A 19839-nucleotide genomic window follows, 5' to 3' on the forward strand; every position below is an offset into this window, starting at 1 on the left:
TCCGCGATGTGTAACGTTACTGTCGGCCCCAGCCTGAAGTAGTGACCTAGACAGTGAACGGGATGTGAGATAACGTTATTCGTTGTGAAACAAAGTCAGTTCAGAGGGGCAGTGTAACTTACTTTTTGCACATCCTGTGGTGTTCAGAGGACGAGGCACTGAAGTACAACACAATGTTGGTAATAACAGATTCACATTTCCTTTTTCTTTTAATGTAGCACATTCATTTAGAACGGTTAACATTCAGTTTCACCGCAACTCCTTTAGTAGGTGTCCTATAACACTTTTTTATGGACACCGTGCAGCCAATCAGAATCAAGTAGTCACCTAGACCATAGTGTAAAAATAAATAAAGTATGTCAAAGTATATTATTATTGCAGAATGCATAAAAAGAAAAAAAAAGATATGCAAACATTTAGTGTAAATATTTACATGAAGACATGAAAAGCATATTTTCATTCAACCCTTCTTAATATGTCTTGAGCTCTTTTATCTCTTATTTCATGTGTGTGTGTGTGTGTGTGTGTGTGTGTGTGTGTGTGTGTGTGTGTGTGTGTTTGCATGTCTATGTATTACCTTAAGGCTTGGTTGCCATAACAGCACTCTGAGGTTGCATAGTTAGACAGGGCCTTGTTGACCTTTGTCCTCTATCTGTAGCCTGGGTGATATGTCTTGTGGGCTCACACACACACACACACACACACACACACACACACACACACACACACACACACACACACACACACACACACACACACACACACTAATACCATTTTGACATTGCTTGCATGACATAAAAGACCTTTTTTCTCTTTCTTGCTAGTCTTCAGAACTAATTACATGATTAAAAATGGCGGTCTCCTTCCTGACATAATTCATTGCCATCTGTGTATTTACTGCCCTGCTTGTAACACACACACACACACACACACACACACACACACACACAAATCCAGTGCTTTGAAACTAAAAACCCATCTTTCCCCCTGACAAACGTGCACACTCAGACACACTGCACCCTGTGGCCAAGAGGAAAGGTGTTGATGGCTTGCGAGCGCCAGAGATCCATCATGTGACATGTCATGTGCTAACAACACGCTAACTACAAATCAAAGCTGAGGATCAGCCTTGTTTTTTAACTCTCAGGTTGCATTTTAATTACAGGTTACTATAAAGATGATGAAGGGGAGAAGTTAATGTGTAAAGCACAGAGAAGAATCACCCTTTGATGGACAGTGACATGCAGAAGGTCCCCAAGCTGCAGTATCAACATCTTAGAAAAACCTACTGTTGTTATTTTGCTAATATAAAACAGACAGAATCCACTTTGTTGGATTGCATTTAATGAAACCTCTTCTGAAAATGCAATTTAAAAGGAAGGCCTCTGGTTTTTTTTACATTCAGCATAGAAATGGGCTGAAATGTCATTGTAGAATAGTATGTAGTTCAAATGACGCTCTATACTTGTTTCAGTGTCTGTTTGTGTGTGTGTGTGTGTGCGTGCATGTTTACATGTGTGGCAACTTGTAGAAACACACAGTGGACTGATGGTGACTTAATTATTGCCTATTTTGTTTCATTTCAGTATGCAGCTCCAGGGGCGTAAATATAGACAGTGTGGTTGCACTGGGGCCCGTGTGGTGGGATGGGGTGGGGGGGCACAGACACTGTGGGCCCTCCAACATTGTGTTGGGCATAGAGTGACTTCAGTGATCAGCGATTCAGATTGCCACCTCGGAAATACGCCGGTTTTTGAAAGAACTCACATTAAATAAAAAAACATTGTGCCATTTGCTCTACATGTCCAACATTTTCTAAACATAGTCATACTGGGAAATACAGAGAGAGTTTTGTGGAGCGCTTAATTAGCGTTTATCATTATAAAAAAGTAACACACTAAAGCTTTAAAATATCATCTGTGGATTTGCAGTCAATTTTAGCATGAGGATATAGGGGAAAAACTCACCCTAGACTTATTGCAATTACTGCTACAAATGTAAGAGGGGCATCAGTTCAGGGCACTTAAATAAATAAAGTCATCGGATTGACCCAAATCACACAAAATTAGCTATTTTGGATAAAAAATTGCAATTTTTGCTGAAATGTGACAATTTTACACCCCTGAAATGAATATTTTGTTTGGTATTTTTGTCATATACAGATATCCAAAGATTATTGCTGGGTTGTATGCATGTCTGCAGATTCTCAGAACTCTACTCCCTGCCCATATAACCTTGCTTAACCCTTATCCTAACCTTATCTTAACCCTAAAAAGGAGAGGTACACTGTCCTTCTCCTCTGCTTCTGAGAGTAGTTGTTTCTCGTAAGTATAGAATTACAACTGATATTCGGACAGTTGCCCTAAAACCCAGCTTCATAGGGGCCACATTTTCAAACATGTCAGTGTAAATGACAACGATATCTGAATTGTTGTTGAAAAAAAAATTGAAGCTAGTGAAAACAGGCGTGTGTGTGTGTGTGTGTAGCCACATGAAACGTGTGACTCTAAGCCTCATTAAATGAGCCTCATACATAGCGCTGTAAACATGCTAATATTTCTTAATGGCACTCTCCTACATTGATATGCATGTGAACTCTAGACCAGTAACCCCCTCCACCCTAGCCCATCGCTCATCAACAAAGACCCACACACACACACACACACACACACACACACACACACACTCACCACCGTTATGGGGCCCCCTGGCTCTCTGTTTTTCCATTAATATCAAGTGATTGAGCGTAACATTAGCAGATAAAGCGAAGACTAAGATGACATATATTCCGTGGATGGAGGAATTAAAGCCTAATATAATCACTCGGCCTTGCATAGGGAAAAACCATTGCTTGTCACTGTGCCCGACACTTTGATTTCCGACGTTTCTGGCACAGCAAGAGCAAGAACAGATGGAGACTGATTTCTCTTTTAAGTAAAGAGATACTTAAGTGATTGTTCAAATGGTTCTCACACACACTTTAATATGGTGCACAAAAACCCACACTTCAAAACAAACATGCATGCACAAAGTATTGATCTTTTACCTCTTAGGAAGGAAGTGTGTATGTGTATGTGTGTGTAGGTGTGTTTGTGGGCAAGTGTGTCTTTGAGCTCTCGGTCCGGCTGGTTATTTTCAGAGCAAGTGGAGAGCACATCAGTTTTTATTAGCTTAATAAATCACCTTTGTTGTCAATCAAGCAGCAGAGAATAATTGGATATGGTTGAAGCCTTGCGTGATGGATTATAAATCATTCAAGATTAAATTAAAAGATAATGCACAAACTTAATGGTTTGTGTTTTGCAGTCTAAATTGCCTTGGAGCAGTGCTGTTTTCCAGCTTTATTGCCTGCCGTTTTTCTTTCCTCTTAAACCCCTCACATTTTGCTCCTTTTATTGCTTCGACAGAGCTTCGCCACTGCTCTTTTACATCTGTGTTTTCCTCGTTTTACAAATTCATTGTGGCGTTGTTAAAGAGAGCATGTGTGTCTACATGTATGTGTAAATGTGTGTGTGGCTGATGACTTGGCGCGCATGGCGTGCGCCCTTTTGTTTTATACAAGGCCTGAATCCGTCTTTGAGTGACTTGTTTTCAATCTGTTCTAAGCAGATGCAACTCTGGCCTGTACCAGCCATAATAAAAAACGAAGGCATTATTGCACAAGAGATGGGGAAAAAAGAAAAGATAAGAAAGACGACACACAGTGGCAGGCAGGAAGATACAGAAAAAGAGCTATATCATGTATATTATGCTCGGGCCAGTAAATTTAAGTGTGTCCGTTTGCGTTGGAGCAGAGCGGGCGTTATCATAATCGCCTCCTGCCTACTTGACAGGACCTTAAAGTGATCCTGTCATTTTATTTACACCCAGACCACTGTGTGATTTACTCCAAAACGCACAGGCATGCACACAAACGTTCCCCTTTGCTAACGTCCCTAGCGAGCCCAGTCGAGTAGGTCGGATGACATCTTTTGATCAGAGCTGTCCAAAGAGATCAGAGCAGGCTGGCAGGTAATAGATACCCAGCAACTAACCAGACTGCAATGCAAACAGTGTGTGTCTGTTTCTGACAGTATGCATGTGTGCTTGTGTGTGGGGGAATAGAGAAAATAGACATATCTACTCTCTATTTAATTTCTGCACAATTGTTGCTAGCATATAGCTGCATTCTCTAATGTATGTGTGTGTTTCTTAAATGTATAATTGTATTCCCTGTATCATGCATTATGTTTTTTTCTTTTATTGGGGTGGATCCCATCAGACTGCTGCCAGTTCCTGGTCCTCACGATGTGATACAAACGTGTGTGTGTGTGTGTGTGTGCGTGCGTGCAGCAATGAGTGCCCACTTGTATGTGTACCCTTGCCTTCTTCTCAGATTTGTTCTCTGGAAAAAATGATGAAGTTATGTGACAAATATTGAGAAATTCAAGGAAATGTAAAGAGAAAACAAAATAACTAACTGGTGAAAGTAAAAGTGAAAACAGCAAGCTATGTGTGTGTGAGGCAGACTGGAGATGATGGAGGCAGAAGGAGAGAGAGAGAGAGAGAGAGAGAGAGAGAGAGAGAGAGAGAGAGGACGAGCACAGGACAAGTCGGAAGTTAGGCTAGATCAAATGGGAGATGGTGAAAGTGATGGATCTCGCTCAGCCTTGCTTGGCTAACTAACAGCTGGTTTGTCACACACACACACACACACACACACACACACACACACACACACACACACACACACACCCTGGGACAAGTGCTCATGACCCTAGGTTGCCCTGTGGGTTTTGAGAGTGAGGCTGCTCCAAGTGCAAGCTATCTGAATAATGAAGAACAGGCAGAGGATAATTAACTGACAAACAGTCGCCCACTGATAATATTTGTGTAGTGTGAACAAGATATTGTTGCCTGTGTGTGTCAATTCACACAGCAGTGGTAAAAGTGAAGCACCATGGTATGGTTTGCATTTTGTGCTGCTTTGTGGTCTGCAGGTGCCTTTATCATTTCAGGTGTTGATTGTAAAAAATAAAAAAGGTTATATTATACCATAGTATGGTTTCTATGTACTTTAAAACAAAACATGTACTAGTACCAGTACTCAAAGCTCCAAAGAAACCGGCACATTTGATTTTTGTCAAACTGAATATTGTTACTACACACTGCTGGCACTTTCTAATGAATGAAGATACACATAATGCAGTTACTGTAATGTCTCGCAAGTGTCCTGCTCACACAAGCTGCAGGAGCTGGATGAGGTACTATACGTATTTGGTCTATTTCAGTTGGTAAGCTGCTGGATAACAACTTTTTCTCAAAACCTCAAGTCTTTCCATAAATGGTCTCTACAGAGCCACCTTCAGGAATACTGGGGGTAAATGTCTTGATAGGTTGCATACATTGATTACTATTAGTATTATGTTAATAAATTAGTAATTCTGTCAACAAATGATACAACAATTCTTGCATATGTGCACTTGTGCTAAATGCTACATGTGCATGTCAATCAGGCTGCTGTTTAGAGCTATGTCAAAGGTTTGAAATAGAGCTGCAACTAACAGTTATTTTCATTGTCGATTAATCTGCCGATTATTTTGTCGATTAATCGATTAGTTGTTTGGTCTGTAAAATACCAGAAAAGGGTGAAAAATGTTGATCAGTGTTTCCCAAAGCCGAGGATGACGTCCTCAAATGTCTTGTTTTGTCCACAACTCAAATATATTCAGTTTACTGTCCCAGAGGAGAGAAGAAACTAGAAAAATATTCACATTTAAGAAGCTGAAATCAGAGAATCTTTTCATAAAAATCAATTATCAAAATAGTTTTTTTTAGATGAATTTAATAGTTGACAACTAATCGATTAATCAATTAATCTAGTTTGAAATTGTCAACCTTTAGCAGCTTTAAAGGTAAATTATGTGTTTATTTGTATTGATAACATTTCATATTGATTCCCTGTGTGGCCTGATGGCTGTTACAGCATCAGCATGGTATTTTAAATGTGTTTTGGTTTAAATACATTTTTCATAGGGCTGATGATGTTTCTAGCAGTTAATGTATGGGCTTACCTTGTTATTATTTTAACTTTCATAGCATGTTTGACATTGGTAATATAGCAGAGGAGCATCATCTTAATTTGATCAACATTGTCATGATCCAGTCACACTAGGCATCCTTAAAGGCACCACTGGGATCTAAGTGTACAGCATGCATCATCTCTTCTTTCTTTTTTGTGATTTGTTACATAATCTTCAGTTTTCTACCCACCTTTCATTGGTTTCTCACCTATCTTTCTCATAAATCTTTTTTTTCTATACCACCTCATATATTCCTTTACAGTTCCTCCATAATTAACTAGTGGCTTTACAGTCAGAGAGAGGTCACGTAGAGGCTCAGTGCTACTGGCGACGTGTGTGTGTGTGTGTGTGTGTGTGTGTGTGTGTGTGTGTGTGTGTGTGTGTGTGTGTGTGGAAAATGTTCACCTCGCTCATGGGTGATTAGGATGCAAAGAGTTTTTTTTAAAATAAATACCTGAATGAAGATGCTTTTAGATTACACCACCACCACACATACACACACACACACACACACACACACACACACACACACAGATCCCCGCTGTTAAAACTCAGTGTTTAGGTGTTAGGTATCTAGCAGACAAACTCATTTGAAATGGTGCTGCATTTAATCTTTAAAATAAATGTATCTGTTTAGCTAAATAAATACAGCATGTGTATAAATACAGCACACACACACACACACACACACTCAGTGAGTTTGTCTTGTATTGGCACTGTAACAGCAGCATGTAAATACAGTGTCAGCAGCTCCTCAGCTGAGTGGCATGGGGAGATGATTAGCCAGGCTAACACTGCTCACACACACACGCAAACACACACAGAGTTGCACACAAACATTTACGGACAAACACGAGCGTGCTACAGCAGCACCTGCGTTTCAGAATAATCGCAGTATTTCAGTGTGTTGCGACGCTGCTGCAGTCACAGACAAACACACTAACTGTTGCCACTCCACATCTAATCTCCCCGCTCTCTCTTTCATTCTCTCTCTCTCTCTCTCTCTCTCTCTATCTCTCTCATCCTTCCTCTCTCTCTCCCTCCCTCTCGCTAACACCTCTGCCACTATGTACTGTATATGCTAATATTATCTCAGCTTTTTTTGAAAGGCATTCTGCATATTTTGGACTATCGTGCTGTTTAATACCGCTTATCAGCGTAGAGCTAGTTCTACATAGAAATAATTTATATACAGTACATTCAGATACAGGCCTGAAAGTACATTTTAGAGGGTTAGACATGTAGGTAGTAGCCTACAGTACACAGCCAAATGAAACATCAGTGAAAGCATTATATTTTAGTCTACATGATTTTAGTAAACATATTTGAATTGTTTTACTATGTAACTAACTTTTCTTTAACAAAAAAATTAGTATTTGTGCATAATTCATGTTTTTTTGAAAGGTATGAAATTACTATTGCCTTACTATAAGGGTTGGGTATCGTTGCTTTGTTTTTTCTGATGCCGGTGACTAAACGGTACCTGAACCGAAACTTTAAAAAAAAGAACAGCACAAGACGACAGTTGGTATCATTAAAGAACGGCTTGTTTATTGCTAAGGCCATATGGTCACATTTGAAAGATCTATTTAAAATCTTATAACAATAACTTATTTCACCAGGCAATTGCTGTTAAACAACAAAAAGAAGAACCAATAGATGGCATAAGGGTATTTCACAATAACTTTGAATGCACCATGAGCTTACGAGGTGCAATGGAACGCACCATTAAGTCCCGTCTGTGTTGTTTCTCCGACAGTGGCCCTGGTGTTTCAAAGTGCAGCTAGTCTCCTACAGTCACATATTGTGTGATATAGCCTACTGGAGAAATAACTAGCTTGAAACTTGCTGTCATAGTTTGTTGTGGTAGAATGGTAACAATGGCGTGGTGACATTTTAAACTGGAAAAAAATTAAATTCTTTACAACATAGTGGTTTGATTTCAAATTGACGAAATTTGTATGCGTAGTTCACGTTTTTACTTTTTCATTTCATTCTTATTCTTTGTCATAGTAACAGCATAGTTAGTGGTGTTACATTAATGCCAGATTTTGGCTTATTATTCAGAAATGAATGCACATGATTCTAAGAACACTAACAGACATTTAAACGGCCTTAAGCAATGTTACAAGGGTATTGAAATACTAAATATAAATAGGAGTTTAAAAAAACAAACGCTAACTACGCACGAGTAACTGTAATGTTACTTTTGATTATCAAAGACACATTCTCATTTTCTACAGGACTATCATGGCGATTTGTATAGTCCTACACAAATCACCATGATACAGTCAGCCTTGCGGCCATGTTTCTGGCAACACGGCGTGCAAGTGGGGAAGCAATTAGTGCTTCATATTCGGATTATACTGTAAATATGTTGCAAGCATGGTAAGTCATGTAGCCGGTTGAAGTAACAGCTCCATTCGTCAGGCGTCTGGGTCGATCCAACACCTCTTGAGATCGATGGCACGCCTCGCCAATTCCAAGGCGCTCGCTGCAGACAGCCATGCCCCTTTAGCCACCCTCGATGCACGCACACACACACACACACACACAAGCCATCCCACCAATTTGTCTGTGCATGTCAAATCACAGTAATTAAGTATTATCGATCGTAGATTCAATTAACTTCATTAATGTGGGTTGCATTGGTGATTGGGGAGGGAGGGAGGGAGGGAGGGAGGTGAAGATGGAGATTATAGGATCTCATCAAGTGGGAAATGTAAAAATATGTGGAACTAACGATTATTTTCACTGTCGATTATTCAGTTGATTATTTTCTCGATTAATCGCTTAGTTGTTTGTCTATAAAATGTCAGAAAAATATGGATCAGTGTTTCCCAAAGCCCAAGCTGACGTCCTCAAATGTCTTGTTTTGTCCACAACTCAAAGATATTTAGTTTACTGTCACAGCAGAGTGACAAAAACAGAGAACATATTCACATTTAGGAAACTGGAATCAGAGTTTTTAATTTACTTTTTTTCAAGAAAAAATAAATAACTGAAACCGATTAATCAAATCAAAATAGTCGGCGATTAAATAGTTGACAATTAATCGATTAATCTTTGCAGCTCTACATACATGTCTAAATACACTCACGCATCAGGTACATGTGAAAAAGTTCAGATGGGGGGTTGCTTTCATCTCCGGCCTGCAGACCTGTCTTCAGCTTTGTCTCAACAAAAATGTTTCCCTACATGAGACTGATGAGGACAGTCTGTGTCTCTCTCTCTCTCTCTCACACTCACACTCACACACACACACACACACACACACAGCACGGTCTAAGCAGAAGTGTAAACAGGCAGCGCTGACGTGCCTGTGTGTCTGATAGGGCTGTGAAGTGGTTATATAAGCATGATAAACTGTTTCCTAACATCATAACATCTGCAGAGTGCATAAGTATTTCCTCACTTCACGCATATACAGGCATACAGAGACGTAGTTCAGAATCACAGCTTTGTAAGTATTTCTTGCTGTATATCCAAAATGTCCATGTACGTTCATTTGACTGTTTATTATTAGAAGTACTTACTATTATAGGAGGGATTCATAATTTTGTTTAAATGTTGAGAATAAGTTCCGAGTATTTCCAGCTATCTCAGAAACTAGGGCTGCACGATTATTGGAAATAATCATAATCACAATTATTTTGGTCAGTATTGAAATTACAATTATATACCATGATTACTCATTGACTTTTGGAAAGATGTTGCATTGTTGAACTTAAAAAACCTACCTAAATACTTTTCCTGTTGAACTTTCTGAATTCTCCTTCAGAACACAAGAGTTCACTTGAAAAATGTAACGTGCAAAATAATCGTTATTTCACGTAAGCCAAAATTACAAGACCAATTTGATTGAGTGCAGAACCCACCCAGAAAGTACTGTGGTGTTTGCTTGCTTGCCTCGGTTTCAGCAATCTCTCCCGGCCCGTTGTCCTGAAAATTAGATCAAACCAGCTCCTCCACCCTGCTGACAATTCATCTGGAACCCTCTCTGTCTCTCTCTCTCTACTAATTAAAAGAGCACCTGCATACCTGGTGTTTTTTGGCCCAGGCTTCTTCTACGCCAGCGGTTTTGTGTGCATGTGTGTGTGCGTGGATGTGTTTCTCCATATTTATCTCAGTATCCTGGGTCATAGTGTTGTGAACCTTGGAGCCTGGACCTAAGCCAGTAGCCTTGGGGATCATCTCTGCATGTTCACGATTGTGTGTGTGTGTGTGTGTGTGTGTGTGTGTGTGTGTGTGTGTGTGTGTGTGTGTGTGTGTGTGGTGTGTGTGTGGTGTGTGTGGCCCCAGTCTTGACTTCCTTCCAAGCCCTGCGTGCCTCCCTCCTCCTGTTCTCCCCTCAGTCTCTTCTCCTTCTACGACATTTATTCACGTCCCCTTTCTCCTTCTGCTCTTTGGTTTGCACTATCAATTATGTTGCCACTTCATTTGACTGCATTAGCTATAACAATAAATACAATAATGGATAAGGTGTAGAGTGACCCTTTCCCCGTCTTGCAAAACAATGTTGTGCCAAGTTCTGGCTAAAGAATGGAGAAACAAAGAGTGGGGCAATGAACAGCCACTCTCTTTAAACCCCTATAGGAATATTATAATTACTTTCTATTAGGGAAAAACGTATATGTCTGCTAGTAAGTAAAGGTTGGTGATTCCCAATTAAGGGTTATCAGGGGCTATGGGGAAAAATCAGAGTAGCTCAGCTGATTGGAGCAAAAATAGAAATTCCGTTATCTTACAAAATAAAAAATAAATAAAATCGACATATTTGTGTTTAGGAGAAAAACAAACAATTACAAATTGGTGTGAGGTTGATTTGACATTTATTATCATGATAACCAATAAACTACCAGCTGGGCTGACTACTCAGGATGTGCTTTAGGCTCATTGTGTGGTGTGACGGCAAGCTAGCAGAGAGGTCAAATACATAGCTAGAAGGAACTGAAATACTTGTTTTAAATGTTTGTGGAGGTAGTATGAAGCCTGGGATTGAAAAAATCCATTTCATATAATAAATAGTTCATTAAAACCAATTAATTTGGAACACATTTAGAACATAGTAGGTGGTGAGGACATTGAGGTACTTAAACTCATCCTACACGGTTGTTTTTTTTTAGTAACCACTACTACAGGTTATTTATTTTATGATTGCACAAAATAATGCAGGCAGCTGTAGTTGAGCCTATACAAAGCAAGTCGTTGTATCAATTTATTGTAACACTGCAACTATTATATGTCAAAATGTTTCCATATTTCAACATCCTCTGCCGCAGACAAGTCCAGAAATCACTTGTGCGCTTTATGCTCCATGTTGGTGGATAGCCTACGCACCGAAGTTTCAATGCGCACACACTGGTCTTGTTGGCAAACACAATTTTCTCCCTGATCCTCTGCATTTGTCTCTATACATATCACACATTTGCAGGTACACAGATGGGCACACACACACACAAACACACACACACACACACACACACACACAGAAGTGCACACCATGTTCTCATCACACAGAGGCAGCTAATTTGAAGTGGAGTGCGTACGTTGTGTTTTAAAGGACATTTCACATTGATGTTTGGCCTTGATGAGAGCGCCGGGCTGCTGTGTTCGGCTGTTTCCTCAGCCAGAGCATTGTTCTCTTAAACAGCTGTCGTTTTGGCTGATTCAGAACAGATGGCATGTACATGTGGGTCTGCTCGGCTGCACGTATGTGCGGGCGGGTGGATGTGTCTCCGAGACAGAGTGGGGGAGCAAGAGAGACAGAGAGACGGGTAGAGGGTTAGGGTGTGTGTGCGTGCATGTTTTAAATCCATTAAATGTTAAAACATGCAGCTGAACTGCATCGAGGTTTTAAGATAGATGTACTCCAATAAAATAAAAGTCGCACCCTGCAGTTTTTTTTAAATTGCACATAACAGCATCTAATATAAGATAACGTGTTTGAAGTCTTTCAAATGGATCCTTTTTGTTAGACTGAACGCTGGAGCAGACTGCATGTTCAACACAGAAGTTCCTGAGATTGCCTGAAGGCAAAGAGTTGCTAGACTACAGCAGTTACAGTACAAAGTGTGTGTGTGTGTGTGTGTGTGTGTGTGTGCGCGCGCGCATGCGTGCTTGCGTGCGTGCGTATGTGTGTGTGTGTTTGAGTGTGTGTGATGTGTGATGGGCTCTGGGATATCTGTGTCTCAGTGCATCTGTTTGTCCCACGGTGATGTTGTATCATCGCCGATGGCAACCAGTAGCCTGACAATGACAGAGACTCCTCTCTATGTTGCTGCTGATGCAGTACTATCACATACACAAAAACACACACACACACACACACACACACACACAGACACACACAAACAACTTGCAGTGCTCAGTTAGAGATGGAAGTCGGCAACAGCTGAAGTGTGTTGCATGATATGGCTGGCAGGTTGTGTAGAGATTACTTGTGGAAGCCAGTATTTCCCCGTGTTTTCCAAACAATATTTTCACAAAACTGTAGGCATAATTCTTTGTTTTCAACCTATACCTTGCGCATATATATATATATATTTTTTTTTTTTTTTTAAATCTTTCTGTTAACGAGGAATTTCACCCTGCATTGTCATCAAAGATACAGTATAACGCAATATCTATTGTCATGTATTTATTTAACCTTTGCGTGTCTTTGAAAGTGGTAGGTTGTGATTGAATATTTGCTTCCGTGCCACACCCGTCCCACTGACCGGCTCGCTCTGTGTTTACATACCAGCTTAGATGAGTGATGGCCTGTTGCAGAAAGGAATGCTAGGCACAAGGCCACTGACGTTCATACACATGCTCATCCTCATTGCCAGTGTAGTTGCTAAGACAAGAGCTTTGTGTATGCATGTGCCTGTGTGCGCTTCATTTGTTATTCAGAAAACCAGCCTTAATCACAAGTTGTGAGCATGCAGCATTTCTCATCTGATGTTTTATCCTTTTGATAGACTTATTAACCAAAGCAAACATTCATAGATGTACAAAGAGGCAAGACTGTGATTTGTCTTGATACGCATTTCCTCTTTATGATTTCCATTGTACTATTCTTAAACTAGAGGGATTTGAATATAAATTGAAAGCCTCAAGCCCACTCCCTGAAGCTAAACTGTAAATAATAACTCTAAACTTTTTTTTCTAATCTTTGGTAATTGAAGCAAATGGGTTTTGCGGGGAGAGATTTGTTGCAGGCAAACGTACATACATTCATTTTTATTTACGAGGAGGCGAGGGCTGAGCAGTGTAATGACTGAAAATGCATGCTTAATTTAAATGGCGAGTGTGTCTGTTAGGCAATGCATTAGAGTCTGCAGAAGAAGCGTAAGACATATTAATTGACAGACAGGAACCGCTGTCTCCGAGGTTGATACAAGTAATTTATTACTTCAGAAACGAATGCCACCGCCAGAATGTGCTTCATTAATTTCAAATTTAGTTTTAATTTCAAGCTGTTGCCCCTTGAGAAGAATAAGGTGGCAAGTTCTGTTTGAAGAGACATTTTTCCCCTCTCCCTCCCTCCATCTTTTTCTTTCCATCCTCCATCTCTCTCTCTCTGGCTGTCTCTGATTTTCTGCAGTACAGAACAAAGACCTGGGGGTGGGGAAAGAATGGGAGGGGGTGGCAACTTGATTCCAATTTGAAAACAATGTCAATGTAAAAGTGGGAAGTTAGAACATAATTACCGCAACAGTTTATGATAGGGAATACTTTGTCTGTGAATGCCATCGGATGATTGCTCTAGTATCCTCTGGAGAAAGTGTGAATGTCAGTATCTTGTGTTTCTATCAGTTTCCTGCTTGGTGAAGAAGAGTTGAGAATCTCCATCATTAGGAATGCTGTCAGTGTGATTCTAACAGCTCCTCTCTCTCTCTCTCTCTCTTTGTTTTGTCTTTTTTTCTGCTTGAGCAGCATACGTCCCTGAAGATGAGAAGGAAGCAGCCCTGTTGGATGAGGACCTGGATGGAGACGACTCAGCTCAGGAAGGGGAGGAGCCTGTTGCCAAGTTCCTATGTCAGGAGAAGGACTTCCTTCTTAAGGACAGGCCAGGATCCACTGGCTTTCATGACTCCCCCAATGCTGCAGATTTTTCTGGTCAAGAGCTGGACAGTGAGTCTCACCTGAGCGAATCCAGTGACAGAATGTCTGATTTTGAGATCTCCTCACTTAAAAATGAGGATGATGGCCTACTCTCTAAAGACCCCTCCAATGCCATTTCCCTATCGTCCTCCTCTGTCATGATGGCTGCTGCCAATGCTGCTGCCCCAGTAAGTGGAGATGAGGCCATATTAGCCACAACAGGGTCAGTGGCTGACAGCCTGGAGAAGATGAAGGCCATTTACACATCCTTCCTGACCAACTCCTATTGGTCCACACTGAATCTGAACATGAGCCAGCCCCCTGCAGAAAAACCCCCTCGCAGTCACAGCAGCAGCAGTAGTAGCAGCAGTAGCAGTAGCTGTGGAAGTGGAGGCTATGACTGGCACCAGACAGCTATGGCTAAAACCCTACAGCAGGCCTCACAGAACCACCACAGCAGACTGGGCATGGTTCAGCAACCCACAGTGGCTGTATCCACAGTGTCTACAGAACCCAACCTCTTTAGTACCGTCCAGCTGTACCGGCAGAGCTCCAAGCTGTATGGCTCTATATTCACTGGCGCCAGCAAGTTCCGCTGTAAGGACTGCAGTGCGGCCTACGACACACTAGTGGGGCTCACGGTGCACATGAACGAGACAGGCCACTACCGTGATGATAACCACGAGACAGATGGTGAGGGTGCTAAACGGTGGTCAAAACCCAGAAAGCGTTCCTTGCTAGAGATGGAGGGAAAAGAGGATGCACAGAAAGTTCTGAAGTGTATGTACTGCGGGCACTCCTTTGAATCCCTTCAGGACCTAAGTGTCCACATGATCAAGACAAAACACTACCAGAAAGTGCCTCTGAAAGAGCCTGTTACACCAGTGGCAGCTAAGATTATCTCCTCGGCTCGAAAGAGAATCCCTATGGACCTAGATATCCCTAGCTCACCAGACTCTAATGGAGGCACCACACCTAAGCCCACCTCCCTTAACGACTCTCATGACATACTCCAGAAGGTCACCAACCCTTACATAACACCTAACAACCGCTATGGACACCAGAACGGTGCCAGCTATGCTTGGCAGTTTGAATCCAGGAAGTCACAGATCCTCAAATGCATGGAGTGTGGCAGCTCTCATGACACACTGCAAGAGCTAACTGCTCACATGATGGTGACCGGACACTTCATTAAAGTCACCAACTCTGCTATTAAGAAAGGCAAACCCATTTTAGAGTTGGCCTCCCCGACCCCTACACCCAATTTAACCGCTGAAGAAAAGGTCCAGTCCGTTCCCCTGGCTGCCACAACCTTCTCCCCTCCACCTGCCCCAGTGCCTCCTCCGACCAGCATCTCCCCCACTGCCATGGTTGTGGAGATAAAAAAGGAGGAGAAGGAGGAGGAATGCACTAAAGAGTCCATCACCAACAATGGTAACACTCTCAACAAGGAGAAGAAGGCAGGAGGTGAGGAAGAGGCTGAGGAGAAGTTTGATATTTCTTCAAAATACTCTTATCTGACTGAGGAGGATCTGGATGACAGTCCAAAAGGGGGTTTTGACATCCTTAAGTCCTTGGAGAACACAGTGACCTCAGCCATTAACAAAGCCCAGAATGGAGCTCCAAGCTGGGGTGGATATCCAAGTATCCATGCTGCCTACCAGCTCCCAAACATAATGAAGCTCTCACTAGGCAACTCCGGGAAGAGCTCTCCCCTTAAATACATGTTCCCTGGAGGGGAGATTCTCTCTCCAACTGGTAAGATCCAGCCTCTCATCTCCCCTCCCAGCCGCCAGAACTCCCCGCTGCCCAAAAACAACTTCCATGCTATGGAAGAACTGGTCAAGAAAGTGACAGAGAAAGTGGCCAAGGTAGAGGAGAAAATGAGAGAGCCCAGTGGTGTTGTGAGGGAATCTCCTCTGAGACGTACCACGCCCTCACCCTGCAACAGTGAGGCAGGGGACTCAGTCCGAGGAGAGTCACCCAAAGAGAATAGAGCAGGAGGCTGTAAAACTCCAGAGAATACAAGTGGAGCGGAAAAAGCAGTAGGTGATGGAACCGGAGCCAATCACAGAGATTCCAATGGAGATATTTCCATAAAGGAGTCTGTGGAGAACGGGGTGGAGTCAACTGCGGTGACATCCCCCCTTGCTACCTCCCTGTGTGGCAGTACAGCTATCATCACAGACCATCCACCTCCAGAACAGCCATTCGTCAACCCTCTGAGTGCCCTGCAGTCAGTAATGAATGTCCACCTGGGGAAGGCCGCTAAGCCTGCCTTGCCCTCTCTTGACCCCATGAGCATGCTGTTCAAGATGAGCAATAGCCTGGCAGAGAAAGCAGCGGTGGCTGCATCCACCCCACCTGCACAGACCAAAAAGCCCAGTAATGACCGCTTAGACCGCTACTTCTACCAGCAACATCTAAACAACGACCAACCCATAGATCTCACCAAAGGCAAACATGCTGACAAAAACAGCAGTAGTGGTTCTTTGGGTTCAACGGCTCTCTCTTCCACCACCACCACCCCATCCTCAATTTCTCCCTCCTCCACTGTCACAATGACCAAAGCTTCAGCTGCAGTAGCTTCCTTTATGTCCACCTCCCCTTTGAGAGAAAACGCACTGTCAGACATCTCGGACATGTTGAGAAACCTGACAGAAAGTCAGACTGTCTCCAAGTCCTCCACACCTACCAGCCTGTCTGAGCGCTCTGATATCGAAGGTGTCACACAAGAGGAGACAGAAGATATTTCACCAGCCCAGAAACGTAAAGGCCGGCAGTCCAACTGGAACCCTCAACACCTCCTCATCCTACAAGCCCAGTTTGCCTCCAGTCTGAGACAAACAAGTGATGGCAAGTACATCATGTCGGACCTGAGCCCACAGGAGAGAATGCACATCTCCCGTTTCACTGGCCTTTCAATGACTACAATATCCCACTGGTTGGCTAATGTCAAGTACCAGTTGAGGAGAACCGGTGGCACCAAGTTCTTAAAAAACTTGGATTCAGGTCACCCAGTGTTCTTCTGCAGCGACTGCGCCTCTCAGATCCGCTCACCATCCACCTACGTCAGCCACTTGGAATCCCACTTGGGCTTCCGTCTGCGAGACCTGTCCAAGCTTTCTGGGGAGCAGCTGCTCAGCCAGATTTCGCAGCAACGTCATCAACGCCACACCAAAGGACTATCTGAAAAACTGCTCTCTAATCTTCACCCATCCAGCCACCCTTTACCCTCCTCCTTACCCACATCCATTCCCTCTTCCTTACCCATCTCCCTGGCCTCGTCCTTAACCACCTCTCTGCCCTCAATTGAATCCCCGTCACCCTCCCCTGATGACGACGATAGTGGGGCTGTGTACCAGTGCAAGCTCTGCCACCGGACTTTTGCGAGCAAGCATGCGGTCAAGCTTCACCTGAGCAAGACTCATGGGAAGTCCCCTGAGGACCATCTCATGTATGTGTGTGAGCTGGAGAAACAGTAGCACTGGCTGGAAGACAATGCTGTGTTCTTTTGTAATGGCTCAGTCTTTATTGCTCTGTCTCTCTTAAGCCTTTCACAGACATTTCTTTCAAAGAAAAGAAAGGATTATTAACGTGATGGAACTGCACAAAGATGCCATACAACTACTGTTTTAAGTTTTGGCACATGGTTTTCAATTTTGTGTTGTAGCAGTTGTTTTTTTAATTCCTTTTGTCGCTGTGTGAGGTAGACTCACTCTGACCCAAGACACTATTTTAGTGATTTCCTTTGACAGGAATAGAGTGACTTTTTTCAAAATGTGCAGATTGGGGCTGTTGTCATTGAGAAGATACAGTATATGAAGGTTTAAAAAAAGAGATTCTAAAATGAAGTGGTGTGTATTTTGAAACTTGTGTAAATGGAATTAAGTTCCTTTATATTTTGACATCACTGGGATGTGATAAGCTGCATGCATAAATGAAACAGTTTAGTTAAACATTTTATAACTAAATCTGGTGCACTTTCCATGATTTATTTGATTGATTGTTTTCACTCTCCCGCTCGCTCTCTTTATTTTCTTTTAGGTTTTTTGTGCTGGAGTCAGCATTTAAAATTTAACCCTCTGAGTACGTCAAAGCACTTCTACACCTAAGATCCAAACACTATTGACTCACGATTTAAGATTGTGAATTATTGAAGCTATTGTGAGAATTAAATGGACAAAAAGTCTGCATTGTGTCTGCAATGCCCGTTTCCCAGACATACAGTATGTTGAGTCTAATCCTAGACATGAAAGCATTTTTTCAAAAGGAGATTCTCTATTCACTGCAACAGTTTTCATCTCGGGCTTAATATTTGTTTGAGATATGTTCACAGGACTTAACACAAGCATTTTACTATGTGGTAAAAAAGGAGAAAAAAAAGAAGAAATCTGAAGTATTTTACTTTGGTCGATCAAGGACCTATATTAATTCAGGTCTGTGTAAAATATGTATATACAAAACATTAACTAATTCCTGTCTAAATTATGCATACTTTCTATATTTTTTAATTTAAAAGGATTATGACTATCTGCTGGTGCACAGTATATGAAGACATGAATAAAATTGTTTTGCACAATAGTTTTATAAATGTGTTATTTAATCAAAGGATACGAAAAAGATAGGTAGCAAAAGGATGATAACAGGTGAATCTTTTTATTCCCAACTCGTGCTCAAAGGGTTAAAGGCTCTTTTTACCAGACACTACTCTACATGTGCCGCTGTATGAACACTAAAAAGATATTAAAGGTTGTACAAAAAAGATGTTACTTTATAAAGATATTTCACATGTAAACTGTTATTTATAAGCACTCTTGGTTGTTTCATATCGTTGAATGCCTTTTCGATTGGTCCTATTATTTTGTTCTGTCTAATTGCTCTGCCATGATTCCACACTGCAGCTTTATCTTTTGGAGATATGAAAGGTAACCATGGTTACACTAACCTCTTGAGTGACAAGTTCTGCTACATTTTTGGCAGTTAATTTGCTGAAGTAACTGACAGCTGCCAGAGTAGAGAAATAAAAAAAAAAAATCCTTATGTGTAAAATATCGGCATGTAAACAGCACAGATAGTGTAATGCATTCTGTGCCGTTAGTCTTTTTCCATTTCGTTCTTTCGTTTTCTGTTGTTGTTGTTCTTGACAATGAACCCCCATTATATGACTTCATATAACCTTGTTTTCTACTGCAGCATTAAAAAATGGAAACAGTTTTTTTGCAATAATGTGTGTCTGCATCGTGTGTGTCATGGCTATCAATTATGTGTGTGCTGTGCAGTCCCTAATGAGCACATTAGACTGGGAGTGTGTCAACGTCTGTCTGTGGCGAGCTGCAGACTAGTTTACAGTGAGTGGCAGCAACGGGGCTGTGTGGGAGACACACTCACAAACACAAACACACACACACATACACACACACACACACAGTGCGTTTCACTATCTTTGTGGGGACCCGTCATTGACATAACGTATTGCCCCTTACCCTAACCTTAACCATCACAACTAAATGCCTAACCTTAACCCTTACCCTCACCCTAACCATAACCTCATTCTAACCCTAATCCTAAAACCAAGTCTTAACCCTCAAACAGCCCTTTAAACTTGTGGGGTCCAGCATTTTGCCCCCACAAAGCTGGTCGGACCCCACAAGTATACTGTATTCCCAGTTTTTGGACCCCATACATA

General features: G+C 41.9%; 1 protein-coding gene across 1 annotated transcript in view; it reads left to right on the forward strand.

Moving 5' to 3' along the window:
- Positions 1-19379, forward strand: part of tshz3b (teashirt zinc finger homeobox 3b) — a 44266-nt gene extending 24887 nt beyond the window's left edge. Inside the window, exon 2 of the mRNA XM_078249666.1 lies at positions 13983-19379. Coding sequence (XP_078105792.1) covers positions 13983-17635 — 3653 coding nt within the window. The 3' untranslated portion in view covers positions 17636-19379. The remainder of the gene's footprint in view (positions 1-13982) is intronic.
- Positions 19380-19839: the final 460 nt, after the last annotated feature.

The sequence above is a fragment of the Sander vitreus genome, chromosome 1 (assembly GCF_031162955.1).
Source record: "Sander vitreus isolate 19-12246 chromosome 1, sanVit1, whole genome shotgun sequence".
Classification (NCBI taxonomy): Eukaryota; Metazoa; Chordata; class Actinopteri; order Perciformes; family Percidae; genus Sander; species Sander vitreus.